Here is a 23,165-nt window from a genome sequence, read left to right as displayed (position 1 = left end):
CAACTAATTAAACTTGTTTAGTAACTATTTACATTAATTTTAGCATATAAAATGTTTTTTTAAAAAAATTTTTAGTCACTCTAATTCTCCTTTAACATTCTTCATTTGTCTATTCATTCTCATTCACTTTTCCTCTTATATGATCTTAGCATGCATTCTCTTCAGATTGGGCTGATTCATTTTCAGTTCAATGATTTATTTTCAGTTCAATCACAAGAAATATTTTAATTTGCAAGACTGGGAGGTATAGGGAAGGGAAAGGAGCAAGTATTTATTAAATGCTTACTTTGTGTCAGACACTGTGCTAAGTGCTTTACAAATATTATCTCATTTGATCCTCACAGAAGCCCTGGGGGGGAGTTGCTATTATTATCCCCATTTTACAGGTGATAAAACTGAGGGAGACAGATTAAATGACTTGCCCAAGGTTATACAAGCTAGTCAGTATTGGTCAAATTTGAACTCATGTTTTCCGGATCCCAGTACTGGAATGCTGAACTTTAACACAAGAGATACGTTCTACTTGGCCACTTATTAGTTTTGTGACCAGGACAATTCATTTTATTTTACTTAAAAAATCATTTATAATAGACTTGATATTAAGTATCAGTATTATCAAACTTGCTTTGCAACATTTACACTTAGACAAATAAATTTCAAAGAGTAAAAGTTGAGACATTTTTCACTTCCTCTAAGTCTCCTTCAGGTTTATGTGTCCATTTATTACCATCTGTTATTAATTTTTAATCGCTCTCTTTTGTTAGTATCCTTATCTGTAAAATAAAGTGGTATCTTTAGGGCTGTTATGAGGATCAAGTTAGTGAGATAATGTATGTTAAGTGCTATGTTATTTAATTTTCTTTTTTTGAGCTCTATGCTATTTTAACCTGAAAAAGTGACTCTTGAAATGATGGTTTCATCCTTGGAACTTTGAAGATTATGATGTTGTTTCTGGTATTTTATAAGCCACTTCGTGATAGAATTTTGAATTTACCATTGCAAATCCACATAATACTTCCATATAAATGCATTGTTCACAGGGAAAAATTTTTTTTCTTTTTTTGAGGTAGTTGTCATTTTTGTCACTGATTTTTTTTCTTCTTTATATGGCAAAGTGGAAGTAAAATTGGATTAGGAGCTACAAGACCTCGCTGCTATGTGACTTTGGGAAATTCACTAAACCTCTCTGAGCCTTATTGATTTTCAAAAGACAGAAGTTGATTGTGTCTAAGGTCCCTTTCAGCTCATATGTTAAAGATTTTAAAAATTGTTCCTGAGTGAATATAACTATCATTTTTTTTAAATTGAAGAACTGGCTTAATTTAAGAAAATGATAAAGAGGAAAAAATCAGTTTTAAAAAGGGGAACCAATGAAGACTTTGTTTGAAAGCAGTCCCCTATTTAGCCATAAAAATGTAGACTTTTTGTTTAACTCAGAGTTTGAATTCAACTTAGCCTAGGTCTTGTCTTTGAAGATGAAATGTTTTAGGAATGCAGCTAGGATAGTGATTTGTTTTAATACCAATGTTGAATCATTTCATTCAGGCAAATGGTTCAGTTTATAGGGTATAGTTGGAGTTTGGAGGTAAGGGACAGAGTAGGAGAGAGAGAGTACCCCTTTCTGAGAGCTCTTTCACAAGCAAATAGGTATCTGTTCTAGAGCTACTCAGTTGGAGCATTCTCTTATTGAAAAATTAAATGACCTTTTAGCCAAGAAAACAGTGATAATAATGAGTTGTTGGTTACATCAGTATATGACCAAAATAAGTCTTTTAGCCCTTATCTGATCAACACAGTCTATAGTAATCTCTTCTTTCTCTGAGCTGTTGTCATATTCAGTGTCTCCCCTACTTCTTTGGTCCCTAGACTATGCTATCTTGTATTGTTATTTATCCTTTTATGTCTGTAGTCTGTTTCTATAGCTAGATTGGGAACTCCCTGAGGATAGATGTTTTCTTAGTCTTCCTATACCATTTAACTGCTTATAATTATGCTTTAGATATACTAGGTACTTAATTTATATGTGTATATATACATTATATACACAGACATGTACATTTATACATTGACTAATATGTGAGTTAAAAATGCCTATAAAATATGATGGAATTAAATAATGATTATAAAACATTTTCTTTGGTTCTGTATATTATTGCTCTGTTTAATCTTTTTAAATTAAATATTTATTTTTTCCAATTATCAAGGTTTTATTTTCATTCCCTACCACCTCCCCCACTACTGAAAAAAAAATAGGAAAACAGAACCCTTATAACAAGTGTGTATAGTCAAGTAAAAGACATTTTTCTATTGTCCATACCCTTACAGATGTGTCTCATTCTGCACATTTTGTTCATCACCTTTGTGTTTGGAGGCAGGTGGCATTCTTCATCTTCAGTCGTTTGGAAATCATAGTAGATTGTTTCATTTGATCAGAATTCTTAAGTCTTTCAAAGCTGTTCACTTTTATAGTGTTGTTAGTGTATAAGTTGTTCTTCTGGTTCTGTTCACTTTTCTCAGTATTACTTCATCCAAATCTTCCCAGATCTCTATGAAACTGTTCCTTTGTTGTTGCACAGTAGCATTCCATTCCATTCACATATCACAAAAAAAAAGATGCTCTAAATAATTTTGTGTGCATAAGATCTTTTCTTTTTTCTTTAATCTCTTTGGGGATATATAGGCTAAGTAGTGGTATCATTGGATTGATTTGTGTTTTAATAGACGGGAAGAGAACTGATTTAGTAAATCAGCAAGTATTTATTAAACACCTACCATGTATCAGGCAAACATAGCATGGGGATTTAGACCAAAAAGAAAGAAAGAAACAATATCTACCCTCAAGGAGCTCACAATTTATTGAGGGAGACAACAATAAGTATGTATAAGTACATACAAAATAAAGACAAAGTAATTTTTTTTGAAGGGGATTATTAGCCCCTGGGGAGATGAGGAAGAGTTTTATATGTAGTTGATGTCTCTTAAACACTCTTGAGGGAAAGAGGGATTCCTAGAGGCAGATGTGAGGCGAGAATGTGTTGTAGGTATGGTGGACAGCCAGTGCAAGTATGTAGAAATAGGAGATAAAAGTGTCACCATCACGTGTGAAGAATCACAAAAAAGGCAGTTTGATTGCACTTCAGAATGCAGAAAAGGAAATGGAATAGAATTGTATTTTAAAATGTACATTGTGGGTTTTAAAGGCTAAATAGAGGAGTTTATATTTGATCCTAGAAATAATATGAATCCATCAGAATTTGAATAAGCAAGTTATATGGTCAGATCTGTTTAGGAAAATCTCTTTGGTGTATGTGTGAGGGATGGATTGAAGAGGGGAGAGGCTTGGGGAAAGGAGACCAATTTGGAGGCTATTCTAGCAGTCTGCTTGAGAGATGATGAGGGCTGGATCTAAGAGGAAGCTTGTATAAGTTGGGAGGAGAGGATGGATGTAAGCAAGATTGTGGAGGTAGAAACTATAGTATTTGACAACTGGATTGGCTGTGTGGGTTGAGGGAGATTGAGGAATTGGAGATAATGATAAACTTATGAATGTGGGTGATGGGAAAGAGATAATGGTATTCTCAAAAGAAATAGGGAAGTTCAAAAGTTAGGTGGGATTTTTCTTTGGGGGGAGGGGATAGTTCATCTTTGACCGTCTTAAACTTGAAATAACTAAGGGACATAGAGTTTGAAACATCTAATAGTCAGTTGTAGGCGCAGAATTGGAGCTCAGGAGAGAGACTATGGCCAGATACATAGATATGGGAATCATTTGCATGGGTGTTATGATGAAACCTATGGGAGCTGATGAGGTCACTAAGTGAAAGAAGAGGACCCAGGACCGAGTTTTGAGTTACATCTGTAGTTAAATGGCATTATATGAGTCAGCAAAAGAGAATAAGGAAGGCAGAGTAAAAGCAGTGACTTGCTTGAACTCTCCCCACCCCCCTCCAAATACCTGTAAAAAACAACTCTAAACAAATTCTAGAGCAGCAGAACCCACAAAAAGACAGAGTGAAACAAATTTCTAGCCCAAGACTACCTAGATGATTGATAGGAAAAGTCTCTTGCACTGGGCTGGAAGAGGCACACAGTTTAGTGTGGGCCACACAGGTGAAGACAGAGCAGGGCGCAGGAGTCTGAATCATGGATAACTGAGCTAGTTTCCAGACTTCTCAACCCACTAACACTAAAGACAACTCAGTAGGAAAGGTCCGTCGGACTGGGGTGAGAGAGAAGTGTGGTCCAGTCCTGGCCCTAGCGTAGGCCTGGGATGGCAGCCACAGCAGCAGCGGCATTGGCTGCTTCTGGAGCTCTCGGCCCACAAGCAGTGGGGGGATCGAGTGGCTGATCTGAGGGGGATTGCAGACATCTCTTTGCTGGCTCTGAGGCAGGATTCTCTTGCTTTGCCTGTGCTTGGATCTGAGTGACAGTCCTGGAATGAGGAGGAGCACTGGAGAAGTAGAGCTTGTGGCAGTGGTAGAGAGAAAATCCTCCTCACAGTTCTAAGGCAGAAAAGAGTGCTTGCGGTCACTCGTAGACCAGAGCACAGGCCAGGAAAAGAGTAAACACCTCTTCTTTGATCATACCATCTTGGAAGAGCTAAAAATTTACAGGTCCCTGGAAGTATCTCTGAAAACAACTGCAGAAAACCCCTGAAGCTTGGGACTGTAAACCCTCCACACTGGAAACAGACCCCTACCTTGAAGAGTTAAAAAGTCAAGTAATTGGCTGGGAACATGAGTAAACAGAGGAAAAAACTCAGACTATAGAATCTTACTTTGGTGACAAAGAAGGTCAAAACATACAACTAGAAGAAGATAACCAAGTCAAAGTTCCTACATCCAAAGCCTCCAAGAAAAATATGAATTGGTCTCAGGCTATAGAAGAGCTCAAAAAGGATTTTGAAAATCAAATAAGAGCAATAGAGGAAAAATTGGGGAGAGAAATGAGAGTGATGCAAGAAAATCATGAAAAATGAGTCAACAGCTTGCTAAAGGAGACCCCAAAAAATACTGAAGAAAATAACACCTTAAAAAATAGCCTAACCCAAATGGCAAAAGAGGTTCAAAAAGCCAATGATGAGAAGAATGCTTTAAAAAGCAGAATTGGCTAAATGAAAAAGGAGGTTCAAAAGCTCACTGAAATAAATCATTCCTTAAAAATTAGAATGGAACAAGCGGAAGCTAATGACTCTAGGAGAAATCAAGAAATTATAAAGCGAAACCAAAAGAATGAAAAAGTAGAAGACAATGTGAAATATCTCATGGAAAAACAACTGCCCTGGGAAATAGATCCGTGAGAGAGAATTTAAAAATTATTGGACTGCCTGAAAATCATGATCAAAAAAGAGCCTCGACATCATCTTTTAAGAAATTATCAAGGAAACCTTCTCTGATATTCTAGAACCAGAGGGTAAAATAGAAATTGAAAGAATCTACCAATCACCTCCTGAAAGAGATCCCAAAAGGAAAACTCCTAGGAATATTATAGCCAAGTTCCAGTGTTCTTAGGTCAAGGAGAAAATATTGCAAGCAGCCAGAAAGAAACAATTCAAGTGTTGTGGAAACATAATCAAAATAACACAAGATTTAGTAGTTTATACATTGAGAGATCAGAGGGCTTGGAATATGATGTTCTGGAGGTCAAAGGAACTAGGATTAAAATCAAGAATCACCTTCCCAGCAAAACTGAGTATAATCTTTCAGGGGAAAAAAGTGGATATTCAATGAAATAGAGGACTTTCAAACATTCTTGATGAAAAGACCAGAGCTGAATAGAAAATTTGACTCTCAAATATAAGATTCAAAAGAAGCATGCAAAGGTAAACAGGAAAGAGAAATCAGAAGGGACTTATTGAAGTTGAGCTGTTTACATTCCTACATGGGAAGATGATATTTGTAACTCATGAGACTTTTTTCAGTATTAAGGTAGTTGGAGGGAATATTATATATATATATGTGTGTGTGTATATAGATAGATAGATTAGATAGATAGATAGATAGATAGATAGATAGATAGATAGAGAAAGAAAGATAGAGACAGAGACAGAGGGCACAGGGTAAGTTGAATATGAAGGGATGATATCTAAAACATAAAGTTAAGGGGTGAGAAAGGATTGTATTGGGAGAAGGAGAAAAGATGTAGAATGGGCTAAATTATCTCACATAAAAGAGTCAAGAAAAAGCTTTTACAGTGGAGGAGAGAAGGGGGGAGGTGAGAGGGAATGAATAAATCTTTCATTGGATTTGGCTTAAGGAGGGAATAACATACATGCTCAATTGGGTATGGAAATCTATCTTACCCTACAGGAAAATATGGGGAGAAGTGGATAAGAGAGCAAGAGGATAATAGAGGGGAGGGCAGATTGAGGGAAGGGGTAATCAGAAGCAAACACTTTTGAGGATGGACAGGGTCAAAGGAGAGAATAGAATAAACAGGGGATGGGATAGGATGGAGGGAAATATAGTTAGTCTTTCACAACATGTCTATTGTGGCAGTGTTTTGCATGACTGCACATGTATAGCCTATATTGAATTGTTTGCTTTCTCAGTGGGAGTGGATGGCAAGAGAGGAAGGGAGAGAATTTGGAACTGAAAGTTTTAAAAACAAATGTTAAAATTGTTTTTATATGCAATTGAGAAATAAGATATGCAGGCAAAGGGGTATGGAAATCTATTCTGCCCTACAGGAAAATAGAAGGGGAAGGGGATAAAAGAAGGGGATGGTAAAACTAAAAATAAATAACAACAACAGCAACAATAATAATTATTATAATAAAAGAGAATAACGAATGGTCTAACACATAGGGAGACAACCAAGAGAGAGCAGTGTCAAGAAAACCTAGAGAAGAGAGAGTATCCCGGGGAGAGGATGGTGAGCAGTGTCAAATATTGCAGAGGTTGAGAAGCTTGAGGATTTAGAAAAATCAGTCAGATTTGGCAATTAGTAGATCATTGGTAACTTTGAGAGAACAGTTTCAGTTGAATGACAAGGGGCAAAGGGTTGAGAAATGAGTGAGAGGGAAAGGAAGTGGCAGTAGTGAGGACAATTACAGATAAAAAAATTGAGTCCCAGAGAGATGAAACAACTTACACAAGATCACATAGCTCCTTTTGACTCGAAGACCTTCATCCTTTTCTCTACATTATATAAACTGGAGGAAATGCCAGATCTTTCACTTGTCATGGGATTTGGGAAGCCTGCTGGCTGGCCAACTTAGAGAAACCAGCCAACCAAATTCCTGTAGTTTTAGTAGAGATAAATGGATATCATTGTTTGAAAGAAAGTTTTATTTTGTGCCTGGCCAATATAAAAACACTGGACCAGTGTATGAGGCCATTCCCCTCCCCTTCCCTTCTGCCTCTTCCTCTGCCCTTCTTCTCCTCTGTCCTTATCTTTCTTTTTGTCTTTCAGTCTCTCATTATTTTACTAGTGCTAATGACCTGTTTACATCACCACAAGGCCCATTTCTAGTGATTGGTAGTGAAAGCTGAAAATATTCAGTGTAATTGTCCTATAGGTCATTTTAGTTGCTACAAATAGATACAAAGTAAATACACTGATTGAGAATAATTTTATGATTTTTCAGGGCAAACCTGATTTGATTGTTCTCGCCTCAACCTTGCATAAGGAACATTAAATTCAGCACTTCACAGGTCTGTGATTTCCTTGGTATGGGTGACTTCCTTTAGCAAATTAGATGAAAGCCCGTGTGCACCTTAGATAATCTTTGTGGGCTGTTGTGCCTGAAAAGGTTCATCACTTAGTGGTCAGCTTTGGTGATGAGCTGTTTTCAAATCCTTTTGGGCTTGGTAGGGGCTGCCAAAGCCTGTGCTCTGTCGGCATGGCCTGTGAAGACTTAGTCACCAGTAGGCAATACTTTGGTATTGCAGGAGACTTTAGCAATAATAATAATAATAGTGATAACTAGCCTTTCCAAAGCACTTAACTGTATACCTGGCCCTGTGCTGAGTGCTTTACGGTTATTTTCTCATTTGATCCTCAAAACAAGTGTTATTATTATCCCCATTTTACTGTTGAGGAAACTGAGGCAAAGAGACATAAAGGGACTTGCCCAGGGTTATACAGCTAACATCTGAGGCCAAATTTAAGCTTGGGTCTTCTTGACACCTGCTCTGTGAAATGCTTGAGTGCAGAATGGAAAAAAAAAGTGAAATAGAGAGGCAAATTTTGGTTCAGGTGAGTACTCTTCCTTACATCCAAAAGTGAAATGGGTTGCTTTTCCTAGTAGCAGTTTTTTTTTCCATGGTGGCCTTTACATTGCCATCTCACTTCCAGGTATCATATGAGGGGGTGTGTGTGTGTGTGTGTATGTGTGTGTGTGTGTGTGTGTGATTTCAGGGTCATAACACTGTTCAACTATGTAGAAAATCCCACTCATCTGCATCCATCAATAGAAAATATGCTGGTTTCACACTGTTATATTAAACTTTGTTCCTGAATTTTCCACGACTCTAAGTCTGTACATAATAATAACAATATTAATAATAATAAGTAGCTAACATTTTTGCACTACTGTAATTTTCAGAAAGCATTTTGTGACATCTCATTTGTCTCTTTTAATATCTCTGTGAGTTATGTATTATAGGTATTGTCTGTGTTACAGATGAGGAAACTAAGGAGTGATTATGACTTGTCTGTGGTTCCATAGGTAGTATGAGAAGTAGCATTTAATCAAGGTGTCTTGATGAAAACAATTAGTACCCATAACTAAATAACCATGTGTTAGTATTCCCATAGAATCCTTGAATTTCTGGGGTCTCTTTCAGACTTCTCAACTTTTTTGGATGGGACCCTGAAATTGAGAGGGGTGGAGAAAAGTAATATAAGTGTTTCATGGAAGAAAGAACTCATTTCCTTTCCCCTTTATATAGCATTTTCTGCTTTTCCACCATCTGTTAATTTTAGAATTCTATTAAAAAACAGCATCCCTTCTGTCTAGCACAATTTGGACTGAATTCGATCTGTTTTATGCCCAGAATTCCAATGTCTTTGAGGTATAGATTTTTTTCTCATTACATTGAGTTAGTGTCAGACTTGGATGACTGTGATTTCTAGTTTTCCTCCTCTTTTTGCATCTGGAGTTGACTATAGTTTAGTTTCCCCCCCCTATTTTTTAAGAGTTTATTTATTGCAATTATTGAGAAAGATTTCAGATTTTTAAAATGTTGCAGCATGGTGTACCTGGAAAAATAGAAGATCCATATTCTGGTTGTATTTCTATATTCCTTCTTAGCCGTATGGCCCTGGGCAAGTCTTTTTAGCTCTGTGGTCCTTAGTGTTCCTTTCAATAAAATGGGGATAATTCCAGCCTTTTTCTGAAGCTTCAATGAGATAATGGTTGTAAAGGTACTTTGTAAGTCATAAAAAGCTGTGGAAGCATAAGTTAATATCATTGTATCAGCTTCTTTAGAAATTTGGCAAGACTGCTCTTTTTTTTTCCAATGTACGACAAGTTTAGACATATCTAGGTGCTTGTTTTTTTTTTTTAAATTAATGTTTCACTGACAATTATTTCACTACTTCTTTCTTGTACAGATAGGTCCCAACCCACAGTTGGTTCTATAAAAACATGATGTTAATCAGGTATTAGTCAGTAAGCATCTATTAAGCACCTACTATGTGCCAGGCATTGTACTAAGAAGTAAGAATACAAAAAAGAAGTGAAATATAGTCCCTGCTTTGAATCAGTGTTAGAAGACAGTACCATGGAAACATTATTAGAAAGAGAAGGTATGGAAGGGGAAGAATAAGAAATTGGAGGAGGGAGAGTTAGAAAGAAAAGGGTTTTTATTCTGTTGATAGATTAGAGGAATAGCACGGACATAATGTACTTGGATTCCAGCAAGGCATTTCATAAAATCTCTCGTAACATTATTGTGGACTGTATAATAGTACAGTTAGGTAGATTGTGAACCTGTTAGATAACGAACCCCAAAAGGTAGTTGTTTATAGATCATGTCATTCTGGAGGAAGGTCCCAGGGATCCCAGGGATCTCTCACTGTTCTATTCAACATTCTCATTAATTCATTCAACAAACATTTATTATGTGATTACTAGGTCCTGGATGAAAGTTCAGATAGCATATTTATCAAGTCCATCGTTCCCAAGAAATTGGTTGATATAGTTAAGATATTGGATGACAGATTGGGATCTAAAAAAGATCTGAACAGACTGGAATGATAGAATAATTTTAATAGGGTAAAATTAAGGAGAGGTGAATATACAGTTATGTACTTCAGTTAAAAAAATGAGTTGCACATTAAAGGATTGGGGAGAAGTGCCTAGATGGCTGTTCATATAAAAAGACAGAGGTTTTTTTTTTTTTTTAGGCAATTGGGGTTAAGTGACTTGCCCAGGGTCACACAGCTAGTAAGTATCAAGTGTTTGGTCTGAGGCTGGATTTGAACTCAGGTCTTCCTGATTTCTGGGCCGGTGCTCTATCCATCACACCACCTACCTGCCTCAAAAGACAGAGTTTTTGAGGACTGATTACTCAATATAACTTAGTGTTGCATAGAAGCCAGTGGTTTTTTGTGGGTGCAGTCTTAGGTTGCATTTGTACCAGTATGGTTTATAGAAAAGAGAGGTGATAGTCTCATCATACTCTGCCTTGGGCAGACCATGTAAAGTTTCCAGTTTTCATTACCGCATTTAATAAAAGACAGAGACAAGTTGGAGATAATGTCAGGGAGGTTAACTAAGATTGTGAAAGGACCAGAAGCTATGGATCAATTGAAAGTATTGGATTTATCTTGGTGAAAAGGCTGATAGCATGGGGACACGTTTTCTCTCTTCAAATATTTGAAGAGTTATAATGTAGAAGAGGAATTAGTTGTTCTTCTTGACCCCAGAGAATAAATGAAGCCTTTTCTGATCTCCTCAGCTGCTAGTGCCTTTCTTCACAGTTACCTTGTGTCTATTTTAGTTATAACTATTTATGTTCGTGCTGTTTCCTGATAGATTGTAAGCTTCTTAAGGGCAGGCCTATTTCACTTTTGTCTTTGTATTCCTAGTGCCTGGCATATAGTAGGGGTTTAATAAATGCTTATGGATTGATTGTTTGGATTAGCATATGACCAATAAGTAAAGGCTACAGGAAAGCTGATTTTAGCTTTAATGAAGAATGTCCTAATTAGAACTGTTGAAGAAGAGAATGAACTGCCTTAGGAGTTTGTATGTTTACCAAGGCCCATTTTGATTTGCAGTTCTTTGATTCTGAGAGTGAAGGGGGACAGTGAGCATGAGAAGAATAAAGAGCCACCATTCAGACTCTGCAACATTACAATTGGCTTTAGTTTTAAAATCTTAATGAAGGTGTGAAATATGTTCATATACCTTTTTATCTCCCATCTTTTCTTCTGTGTTTATGTGTATTTAAAGCATTGTATTGGACTAGTTTTATGCTTTTTATTGGGCATTGCCTCAGGGCTTAATATTTAGGGATAGGAGTTACATGCTATGTGACTGCATTGGCATAGATAGAACTCTCTTGATGAGGAAATTTATTCCACCAGCTTAAGCCAGTACATTCCCTAAAATTTATAGTCACAGAGAGTAGCCTGGATCACTAAGAGGCTTGGTGATTTTGCACAGGGTCTCACAGCCAATGTGTGTTAGAGATGGGGCTTGAACTCAGGTCTTCCTGGTTTCTAAACCAATTCTTTGTCCACTGTGCTTGGCTGCCTCTGCCTAGTATTTATTCCTGATAAAATCCTTCATAAACCTTTGTGTGTTTTTGTTTTTATGTTTTTCCTGCAGGACTTAGCTTGGTACAATATTTTGTTACCTCCTTCCATTTTCTTCTTTTAAAAAAACTATTTATTTTTAGTTTTCAACATTCACTTCTATAAGATTTTGAGTTCTAAATTTTCTTTCCCTCCCTTCCCTCCCCTCCCCAAGATGGCATGCAATCTGATATAGGCTGTACATATACATTCATATTACACATATTTTCACATTAGTCATGTTGTATAGAAGAATTAAAACCAATGGGAGAAAACATGAGAAAAAAGTAACAACAGAAAAGAAAGCAAATAGTGTGCTTTGATTTGCATTCAGACTCCATAGTTGTATTTCTGGATGTGGATAGCATTTTCCATCATGAGTCTTTTGGAGTTGTCTTAGATTCTTTAGCCTATACAGCCACAATTCATTTAATCTTTTCTCTAGGATTGGTTTTTCTCTTGCTCTTATAATTTTTGTGCTGGTCCTCTAGACTCTAGTTTTGTATATGAATCTTAAAACCAAACCAAACCAAAAAAAAATGTACACCAAGACAGCATATCTAGCAGATGTTGAGTGATGTTAGAGCAGAATACTTATATGTCGTATTCAGGTTTGGTAAGCAGTATCTTTCTGATAGGCCAGGGGCAGGATATTTAATGAACTAGATCAGAAGTTAGGAAACCAAATTCTGACACTTATTGACATTGCCTCAAACAAATTGAGACCTGGGAAAGACCTTCGCTTAAAAAGGCCAAAGTCTCCCACTGCATCTGGGGCCATAGCCAGTCGTCTTGACCTGTGTCTTGCCACTGGACTCTGATGACTCTGGAGGACCCAGTGTGGCTGATGATTCTGCACAGCTCTGCCTTACTTAAATCCAATTCACTTGCAAGTCAAGACATGCTGATATCATTGGTCTTCTTCGAGAACAAGGGTTACAGGATTACACAGGTCTTGGTTTCCTCATCTGTAAAATAAGTGGAGGTGGACTAAATCAGAGATATCAAACAATGTGCTAGCCTTGCAAAGTAAGGCCCAAACCCTATTAAAGTGTAATTGGGAAATATTTAAGAAAACAGAAAAAATACAACAGAATATAGATGATGTTAATATGTGGTTTTATAAGTCAAGATGTGGCAGTAGGGGTTCTTATGTAGGGATTAGTGACACCTGTTTCTATTTGTTTGATACTACTAGGCTAAATGATCTTGAAGGTCGCTTGTAGTGCTAACATTCTTTTCTCTATGTTCATGTATTTCAGGGTGTTCTTCCTAGTGTTATCTATACACTTACTGAACATAGTCTTAGCACTTCAGCCAGTTGACCCACCTGGGGTACAATATGGATAAATGATTGCCATGGATGGTCCCATTTCTCTGCTCACCAGACTAGATATAGGAACAGCATTTACATGGTTCTTTCTCTTTCTCTGTTCTTCTCTGTCTTTTGTCTTTCTTTTAGTCACTGCTTCATTTTCTCTCAACTTTTCTTTTATTTCATCTCTGTTTTTGGTGCTCTCCTACCTGATCCTTTTCTTTTTCCTTTCCCTTAACCTATGCTTTTGGCCTGTCCCTGGTTTAGCCCTGAAAGTCAGCACTCAGGACTAAATAAGTACCTTAACACCTTAACTGTGAGTGTGTTATTGAATGCCATTGAAAGCCATGTAAGTTGAGACAGATTTCCTTTATTGCTTATACTTGTCTATGTGGACTATTACTTTATTACTGAGTGAAATTAAATTGGTCTTACCACGATTTTCTTTTTAGAGCTATTTTGATTATTGTCCTTCTACAGATTGTACTGTTCTAGGTAATTTTTCTAGGGCCTTTTTGTAATATCTACCCAGATATTGAAGTTAAAATGATCATTGACTAATTTCTATTTACCAGTGGCTCCCTTTCTTTATTTAGAACAGTTGTTCTTTGATAATCTTAAGGAACTCCTGTCTTTGTAGAATTCTTTAGAACACAGCTATCTAAATTCCTTTTATTTGGCTTATGGACCATTTGGATTAGTCAGAAGACCCCATGGAGCACCTTTATCATCATGTGTTCCTGAAGGAAAACCTTCAGTAGCACTTCAGTAAACACTTTTTGCCCACTACCCCAAAGTCCAGGACAAAGCAACTGCACATCCTAGACAATGTTTTAAAATTGCACCCCCTAACTGTTACTGTTCATTGTTAAGTTGACATAGCAAAATAAATGCCTTGGTGCCATGGAGAGTAGGATTTTTTTGGGCAGTAAAAATATAAACATTTATAGTAAGTAATGTTAAAGTATTCCTCATCAGGCTCACCCACCCTTGTGTTTGCCTTAGGCTGCTGCTGGTGCTCAGATCATAACAGCTGATGGAAGGAATTAAGTTGCTTTGAGATAACAATAGGATAATGCCTATATTTTATTTGATATTGTTAATTTGTGCTGGAAAGAAAAATTTGTGTTTGTCATATGAGAGATATGAATAATGTAAAATAAGAGCAGCTTTTGTTAATCACTAGAGTTCCCAGGACAATAAAGGAATACTTTGATTAGCTAATGGCCCTACAAGTAGCATTTTAAAATTTAAGTACCAGAAAGGAATGCCATTGGTGTCCCTGTCAAGTTTTTAAAAAAGAAGAAACCTTCTGCTCTTTCCTTCCCCTTGTTATCTCCCCTTACCCTTACCCCCATTTTTCACACTTTTCCACTAAGGCCTTTTGGCAGGATCCAGGAAGAATTACCTTGGGGAAAGGAAGACATGATTATCATTAAAGTAAACCAGAGTTCCTGCCAAGTTTAAGTTGGGCCAAAGATTACCAGAGTACCATAGCCAAAGAGTGAGCTAGGAAATGGAATGTGTAGGAATGGTTTCAAAGCTGGAAAAGGCATTTGAGAGTAAAAGCTCTACAGAAGGGAGAAGGGGTAGTGGAGGGGAGGGAGACCTGTTCTGTTCTCTTGTGGCTTCCCTGCCCTTGATGACATTCTATTATGGTGGAGATAAGCTAGTCATGATCCCATCTTTCACTGAGCTTGCCATGGCATCCAGCAACCTTCCTTAATGTAGTGTGGCATTCCCATCTCTTACCACCAGTGGATCTTTTCCTGCTTGAGCCTGGTTTAACTATTTCACAAAGTCATAAAAGGGAAAACAATACCAATAAATAAATAGCCTTTTTTTTCATTGTCATGTGTAGTGTGATCTTTCTTCCTTCACTTAAGTGGAATATGCATGTGTGCTATATTTTCTTTGATCCTCTTTTGCTTTATGTGACTGAAAAATTTAAATATTTTGCTGTTACCTTCTGCTAAATGTTTATATGAAGTTGGCAAAATTGTAAGGAAACTTCTGTAAAATTCAGCCTACAGCTGTTGATTGCATGTAGTATGGCCTTTGGTTATTGAGGGCTATAAAAATAGAATGAAGCATGATGATTTTGTCATTATCTTAAGGACATTTAAGTTAGCTGTTGTAAACTTCTTACCTCCATTAATGAATTTCATGTATATTACTAGGGATGAAAACTTATTCTGAATTATTGTTAATTCATTTGGTCTGATGATAAAGCATTATTTTAAAAAGATCTGGCCACTAAAATTTGTTAAGAGATTTAAAAATTTCTATCAGATATGATGAAAGCTAATCATATTTGTACCATCAGTTTTTAATAATGATGATGGTAGTAAACAGAAAAAGTATAACATTATTTCTTTTCCTTCCTTTCTACAGGTGCTCTTACCACTAATGGCATAAATGCAGACACCAGTACAGAAATAGGACGTGCCAAGAACTGTCTTAGCCCTGAAGACATCATTGACAAATATAAAGAAGCAATTTCTTATTATAGCAAGGTGATTTCCTGTAATATAAAATTTTTCATTTTATCATACCATTTCAGATAGAAACTTTGACTTGACATGATAGCATGTTCCCTCTTTAAAAAAAGGTCTGTTAGTTTTATTTTTATATCTTTGTATCAGTCCCTTTAATTTATACATTTATACATCTTCAGAACACAGTTTACATTTAGTGTCTTATTTCACACTCACAGCATCTTTGCAGATTAGGCAAGGGTAGTTGGTATTATCTCTATCTCTTGAGAGCATGTATTATCCCATACTTTGTATTTCTTCCAGTACCTAGCTCACATAGGTGATTAATAAGTGTTTTCTGTTGCTGACATTTCATAGATAAGGAAACTGAGACAGAGAACTTAAGCTGCTCATCAAAATGTCATACACTTAGTGATAGTACTAGGATTGGAATATATGTCTCCGAATGTTTAGTACAATACTCTTAACAATATACTAGAGTAATATCTGGAAAACCAACATAAAATAAAACACCTGCCACTGAGTAACAAGTTCTGTCAAGCTGTGTTTCCAAACTGTATTCTAGATCACCCTCAGGTTCCATATGTTTTGAAAAGTGGTTCAATGATAATTTCAATTATAAAGATTTTTTTCCCTAAGATTTCAGAAGATTTATGATTTCTTTGGTGTGTATATTCTCTTTAAAAAAATTTCCTTTACTGATGTAGAGTATAACCCTTCCTTACCTAAATAGGTAGCAGCCAACCTTCTGGTGCTGACTTTGTTTGCACTTAACTTTACTGGTCCTTGGACAACAGATATGCCATCTGGACCTTTCCAGTGTCATTGGAGGACTTGATAGAGCTTCAGCTTCATTGACATAGTCTTGAGAACCCAAGGTCACCTCCATGCTACAATTTTACTTCAGAGGAAGCATTTAGCAGAGGTCTCTTCTACCTAGCATCACACAAATGAATGATAGTGTTATCGTTTAAAAAAGAATTTGGTCTTGGCTTCTAACCTTGTGTTCTTCTAGATTGGCAATTTTCAGTCCTTTTGTGATATCTTGGCCCAATTTTGACAAATGTCTTTTTTGTCATTGCTTGTATAATTTTTTTTTTGTGGTCAGTTGGTAGCAAGAAAGTGGTGGTGGAGAGGGAGGGAAACTCAACTGACATTCATTCTTACTTTGATAGAAACCCTCTTAAGGGCTTTGGAGAAAAATGAAGCCCATTAATATTTGTGGTATTATTCTGACCAAACATTTTGAAATTGTATTATTAAATTACTATATAAAAGTTGATAGACTTTTGGTTTATGTATTGGTAGTCATTTAAGTATAAATAGTTAGATTTTTTAATAAGATATATAAAAATACAAATTAGATGCACATTAAATATATTGAAGAGGAAGAGAAGATGGACAGAGTTACCCTTTATAGATCTTTAATCATGAAATTTTTCTCAGCCTTATACATTATTAAGTAATTGAATGGGAAAGGTGACCAAATTATATATTTGCTTCATAACTTGTGAATGGTTTAGCTACATTGTAAATTAATCCCTGTCTTGTAGACATTCGTTGTTAGGCCCCAAATTTTTATTTATTTATTTGGATCCATACCTGTGATTTCATCCTTGTAAAGGATGCCTAATGAGGAAATGCTGTCCACCAATGAAATCAGCAATTGTCCTTCCAGCTTATAGTCTTAGAAAGTTTGCCCAGAGCACTGTAAGGTTGTAACTTGCCAAGTTTACACAGTGAATATGTCAAAAATCTGCACTTGAACCCAAGTCTTCCTAATCTAAGGCTTGCCCTTTACCCACTGTGGTGTGCTGCCACTCAAGCTGCATAGTGGGTTTGATAATTAGCCTGTTTTTAATATGACCTTGGATGAGTTGCTGCATGTCTCTGAACCTCATTTTCATTGTCTGGGAAATGCAGATGATACTTGCTCTATGACAGAGTCCTCTCCTCTAGAGTGTCCTGCCCTTTTTTATAGAAACAAAACTGGACCTTTGGAGCCAGGAGAACCTGGGGGTGAATTCTACCTCTGACACTTCCTGACTGGGTGACTGTGGGCAAGGAAACTTCTCTGAGTCTTAATTTTCTTACTTATAAAAGAAAAAATGGATTGTTACAGCTCTACTACTTATCTCTTAGGACTGTTTCGAGGAAGATACTTTTCAAACCTCCAAGTGCTATAAAAATGTGAGCAATGATGATAATGACATTTTGTACACTTGATTAATCTTCCATTGTTCAATTGTAATAATTCATTTTTAGGCTAATCAAAAAGAATTGTCATGTCTTATTGAGCAGAACTGGTGGTTTTAAAGTCTAAAAGGTCAGAAGCCTCTTTTATTTGTTAGAATTTTCTTAAGTTTCTCTCTCATGTCCTTCAGTATAAGAATGCTGGTGTAATTGAGTTGGAAGCTTGTGTCAAAGCAGTGAGAGTCCTTGCAATTCAGAAGAGGAGCATGGAAGCATCAGAATTTCTCCAGAATGCTGTTTATATCAACCTTCGCCAGGTAAGGATGTAATGATATCTGTGATCTTGCATTGTTAGTTAACTGTATACAAATAAAACGATTCCGAGGTTAAGTTAAGTTAAGGCTGATGTAGTACTGGAGTAGTATTGATACTCCATCCACGCTCCGAATGCTGATGCACTTATGGTTCATTGTTGCGTATCAGGATTTGATTTGGCTTAGTTAAAGCCAATGAAATTATAATATAAAAAATGAAGCCGTCAGTTGTTTGATGCAATTTAAAGTGTTTAATTCAGCATGACTTGACATTTACAGTATTTAAAAAAGAATTCATCATGACTGTTATTTTCTGTACTGTGGGTTGTTTCCTGATTTTTCTCTTTCTTACCCCAATTTTAATTCGTCCTTGTAACAAAGAAAAACATTTCAGCAAAATTGACCAATGAATTAATTGAATCTGACAGCATGTTTGACATCCTTTTCCTGTGGTTCCTTACCTCTCTTCCAAAAAGAGTGTGCTGTGTTTCATTATATGTTCGTTGACCAAGATTGATTATTGAAATGAATCTGAGTTTGTTCGCCTTTTAGTGTTGTTTACTTTTTCATTATTTTAATTATTGCATATATGGTTCTCTTTATTTTCTTATTTTAATCTTAATCGGCTTACATGAGACTTCCCATGTTTCTATGAATAAGGGTATTATAGAGCATCATACATTGTTCTTATACCATAATTTATTTAGCCTTTCTCCGATCATTTGATGCCTATTTTGTTTCCAGATTTTTTTATGCTAAAAAATCTTTATTGATATGTCTGTTTCATCTCTGTCTCTAACTATGTTGCCGTTGTTGTTGTTCAGCTGTTTTCAGTTGTGTCCAAATCTCTATGACCACATTCTGGGTTTTCTTGGCAAAAATACTGGAGTAGTTTCCCATTTCCTTCGCTAATTCATTTTCCATATGAGGAAACTGAGGCAAACAAGGTTAAGTGACTTGCCCAGAGCCATACAGCTAGTAAGTGTCTGAGGCTGGATTTGAACTCAGGAAGATAAGTCTTCCTGACTCCAGGCCTGGAACTCTATCTGCAGTACCACCTAGCTGCCCCATTTCTATAATTGTACATATGTGATACTTTTTTTCTCTTTTTGGCCTTCTTGCCTTATATGCTCAGTAGAGAAAGTGCCATAGGATAGGAATTCTTCAGTGATTTTTTTTTCTTGCTTAATTCCAAAATGTCTTCCAGCATGGTTAGAAATGATACAAAATACAAATACTGAACAATAATGTGTGGGTCTCTTAGGTTTCTAGTACTTAATTTCTAGAATTCAAAATTTGATGTCATCCTTTCAAAATATGGTTTGACTAATTGAATGAGAATATGGACTTGTTTAATGAAATTTTCTTTAATAGATTGATAATCATGTTAACTTCAGAATCAGAAAGCACTGAACTTGTTTATAGATTAAAAAATACAGAGAGCTTATCATAAGTAGAATGCATGTCTCCTTCCTGGTCTTAGCACTAGAGAGGGCCAAGAAAAATAAAGTCTATCAGATATTTTGACTCTGAAATAAAATATGATTATTTTTAAGATAGTGTTTTGATTTTGTTTCTGATACTGGAAAATTTAGGTGGCACACTGGAAAGATCTTGGGACTTTAGAAAACTTTGGCTCATCTTAGTTCCAACATTGAATTAAGATATCATCTAGTGGGAATAAAATTACAGTGTTATACATGGGTTTAAAAAATCAAGTTTTCAAATACAGGCTGAGGTAGACATGACTAGATTATGGTTAATGTGAAAAATACTGGAGGAGAGAGGTGGGGTTTAGGGACTGCAAAGGCAAGATAGGTCAACAATGTGAAGAATAGCAGCCAAAAAACCCCAATTTGATTTAATCTTAGCATTCACAGAAGCATAGTTAGTGTCCAGGATAAGGGAGGTGATAGACCCAGTGTTCTCTGCTCTAGTGAGAGCTCATGGAATATTACATTCGGTGTTGGGTATTGAGTTTTGGAAAGGACTTTGGTGAGCTAGGGCACATTGAGAAAAGGGCAGGATGATGAGGAAAGTAGAAACTAACCCTATAGAAGGATACACTATCCCACTGGAGGATTTGTGGAAGGAACTAGGAATGTTTAGTCTAGAGAAGGAATAACTTTGGAAGAACATGCTGAATCTATTAAAATATTTAGAAGATGATTAGATGTGCTTTGCTTGAACCTAGAGGGCAGAACCAGTAGCAATTTGTAGAAGTTGCAGGGGGAAGATTTTGAGTGGACAAGAGGAATCACTTCCTGACAATTAGTATTGTCCAAAATTAAGATTGGTATAACAACTTCTCGCATTTATATAGCTCTTTATTTAAGGTTTAGCCTACTAAGTTCCCATCACCCGAGGTCTTCAAAGAGAGCCTGGATTATTGGGGATGTTGTTGAATAGATTCCTGATCAGGTAGTGGTTGGACTGGATGACCTCTGAAGTCCCTTCTAATTCTGATCATCTATGAGTCTATAATTCATTCATCTTTTCAGCCCTCCATGGGGTGAAATTGAATTTACCAGTGACTTAGTCAACAATCACTTATTAAGTGATTACTATGTGCAAGGCATTGTGCAAGACCAGAGGATCAAAAGGAGAGCAAAAACAGCCCCTGCCATCAAGGAGCTTATTTTTTATTCAGGGAGACAACCTAAATAAATCAGAACACAAAAGATAAATACAGAGAAGATGGAAGGTAATCTTAGAGGGAAGAAACTAGTACCTGGAGTGACTAGGACTACCTCCTGGAGGAGATGGCATTTGAGCTGAATCTTGAGGGAAGTCAGGGATTCTAGTAGGCAAAAGTTGGGAAGGGAGAGCATTGTGTGAGTAATGGCCCATGTAAAGACACACAGACCAGATGGAGTGTCTTAAGTGAAGAACAGTTAGTAGACCAGTATGGTTGGATTGTAGAGTGTGTGGAGGGAAGGAGAACATAATAAAATTGGAAAGGTTGAAAGGGGCCAGATTGTGCAGAGCTTTAAACATCAAACAAAATACTTCATATTCAATCTTGGAGATAGTAGGGAGCCGTTGGACTTTGTTGTGTAGGGGCATGACATAGTCAGATCTATACTTTAAGAAAATCACTTTGGCAACTGTGTGTGGTATGAATTGGAATGGGGTGAGATGAGGCTGGAAGACTAATCAGAAGGTCTTTGCAACAGTCTAGATGAGAGGTAATGAGGGCCTGAACTAGAGTGGTTTTTTTGTGAGTGGAATGAAGGGGAATTATGTGAGAGATGTCGTAGAGAGGAGATTGTAATATTCGGCAACTGATTAGATACACAGGGTGAGTGACAGAGAGGAGTAGAGGATGGTGTTGAGGTTGTGACCTTGGGTAACTGGAAGGGAGCTAGTGACATCACAGCCCTACCTGGGTGAGTTCAGCAGAGGGGAGGTCATTCATGAAAGATATAATCGTGAAACTGAAGAGGTGATTGCTCTTAGTGAATATTTTAACTTATTTTGAACATTAGCCAAGCCATAATGTTCGGTCATGAGCTTTATTTTGAATATTGGTCAACTGTGCTTGATTGCTGTGTTCAGAGACGTACCATTTTTCATACTCTTCCTTTGTAGGACCTAGAGCATCTTCTTTTAGAGATAATATGTGGGAGATGTTCTAAGGTTTTCCAGGAATGAGATACACTAAAATTATTAGTATTTCTTTGGCAGACGAATGCCACCTGTCTGTGAAAACAGAAGCATGGAGGAGTAAAATACAGTGTTCACACATTCTTGATGAATCTAATACCACCTTTTCCTCGTGGATTCACCACTCACTCTATATAATTAAATGCCTTTTAACTTACGATGTTATTTTGTGGTAAATTCTGCCACTGGAAGGACCCATAGCTAGTCTTGTAGGCATGTGGTTTAATATTTGATCGCTGGTTTTCATGTGCTACATTAGAGAGGTACAAAACAAGGTATTTAAACAAAGTGCTTAAATAAAACAAAAAGGATAGAGGATGTTACCAAGGGCAAGGGGTTGGGAGATGGGCCCTGTTTCACCCTCTCAAAACCATTTTGTAGGTAAGGCAAGCATTTTACCGTGGTAGAGTTTTGAAACAGACTCATATTTGTTTGACTTCCTGTCTTTTTCTTTCTTTTCTTTTCAAAGGATCAAGCCTTTTGTATTACACTGGGCGTAAAAAACCAAACAGACCCCAAACCCAAATCCCCCAAACTGAAAAGGTAGGAAGGGCCAGGTTGTGAAGGGTTTTGAAAGAACAAAAGAGAATTTTGTATTTTTTCCTGTAAGTGATAGGGAGCCATTGGAGCTTACTGAGCAGATGGGAGTGACATGGTCAAACTTGCACTTTAGGAAGATCACTTTGGCAGCTGAATGGAGGATGGACTAGAGTGGGGGAGAGACTCAAGGCAGGCAGACCCACCAGGAGCCTATTTCAGTCATCCCAGTGTGAGGTGAGGAGGGCCTTCATTAGGGTGGTGGTAATGTCCAAAAAAAAAAAAGATGAAAATAAGAGAGATGTTGTGAAGCTAGAATTGACAAGACTAGGCAATAAAATGCAGAGAAGGTGCCAGTTTTAATGGGAGAGGGAGTTTCCTCATCAGGAAGTTCTTTAGGTCTGTGAAATTACAGGGCCAATCTCTAACTCTACCCCCCTACCCTCTGTCTTGGAAGACAGAGAAATATATAAATATAATTTAGAATATTTTCTATCTAGGCTAAATTAAAAGAAAAATCATTGGCAATTAAAAAGGTAAGCATTAATTACCTGGAAGGTTCATTTCTTAAAAATGCTGGAGACTGAGGAGATGCTGTTTCCTTTGAAAACCTTAGGGGCAGCTAGGTGGGCGTGGATAGAGCACCAGCCCTGAAGTCAGGAGGACCTGACTTCAAATGTGGCCTCAGACTAAACACTTGACACTTGCTAACTGTGTAACCCTGGGCAAGTCACTTAACCCCAATTGCCTTTAAAAAAAAAAAAAGAAAACTTTAAAATGCTTTATAAACTGTGCCAAAAGTCTTAGTTAAGTTTTAATCCAATAAAGATTTTTGGGACACTTCATATAAATGTTAGCTGCTACTATTTTTATGCTAAAAATAAAGCTTACACT

The 23,165-nt window shown here is 36.8% G+C and overlaps 1 protein-coding gene across 3 annotated transcripts in view; it reads left to right on the top strand.

Moving 5' to 3' along the window:
- The window catches only part of TRAPPC9 (trafficking protein particle complex subunit 9), a 942,595-nt gene that overhangs the window by 39,116 nt on the left and 880,314 nt on the right, over window positions 1–23,165 (top strand). For all 3 annotated transcript variants that reach the window (XM_020967021.2, XM_020967026.2, XM_078153761.1), the window contains 2 exons: window positions 15,458–15,579; window positions 17,946–18,071. In XM_020967021.2, the coding sequence (XP_020822680.1) occupies window positions 15,458–15,579; window positions 17,946–18,071 (248 nt within the window). The remainder of the gene's footprint in view (window positions 1–15,457; window positions 15,580–17,945; window positions 18,072–23,165) is intronic.

The sequence above is a fragment of the Phascolarctos cinereus genome, unplaced genomic scaffold (assembly GCF_003287225.1).
Source record: "Phascolarctos cinereus isolate Bilbo 61053 unplaced genomic scaffold, phaCin_HiC Scaffold_4;HRSCAF=312, whole genome shotgun sequence".
NCBI lineage: Eukaryota > Metazoa > Chordata > Mammalia > Diprotodontia > Phascolarctidae > Phascolarctos > Phascolarctos cinereus.
Note: the sequence above shows the minus strand (reverse complement) of the source record. Positions and strands in the feature narration are given on the sequence as shown.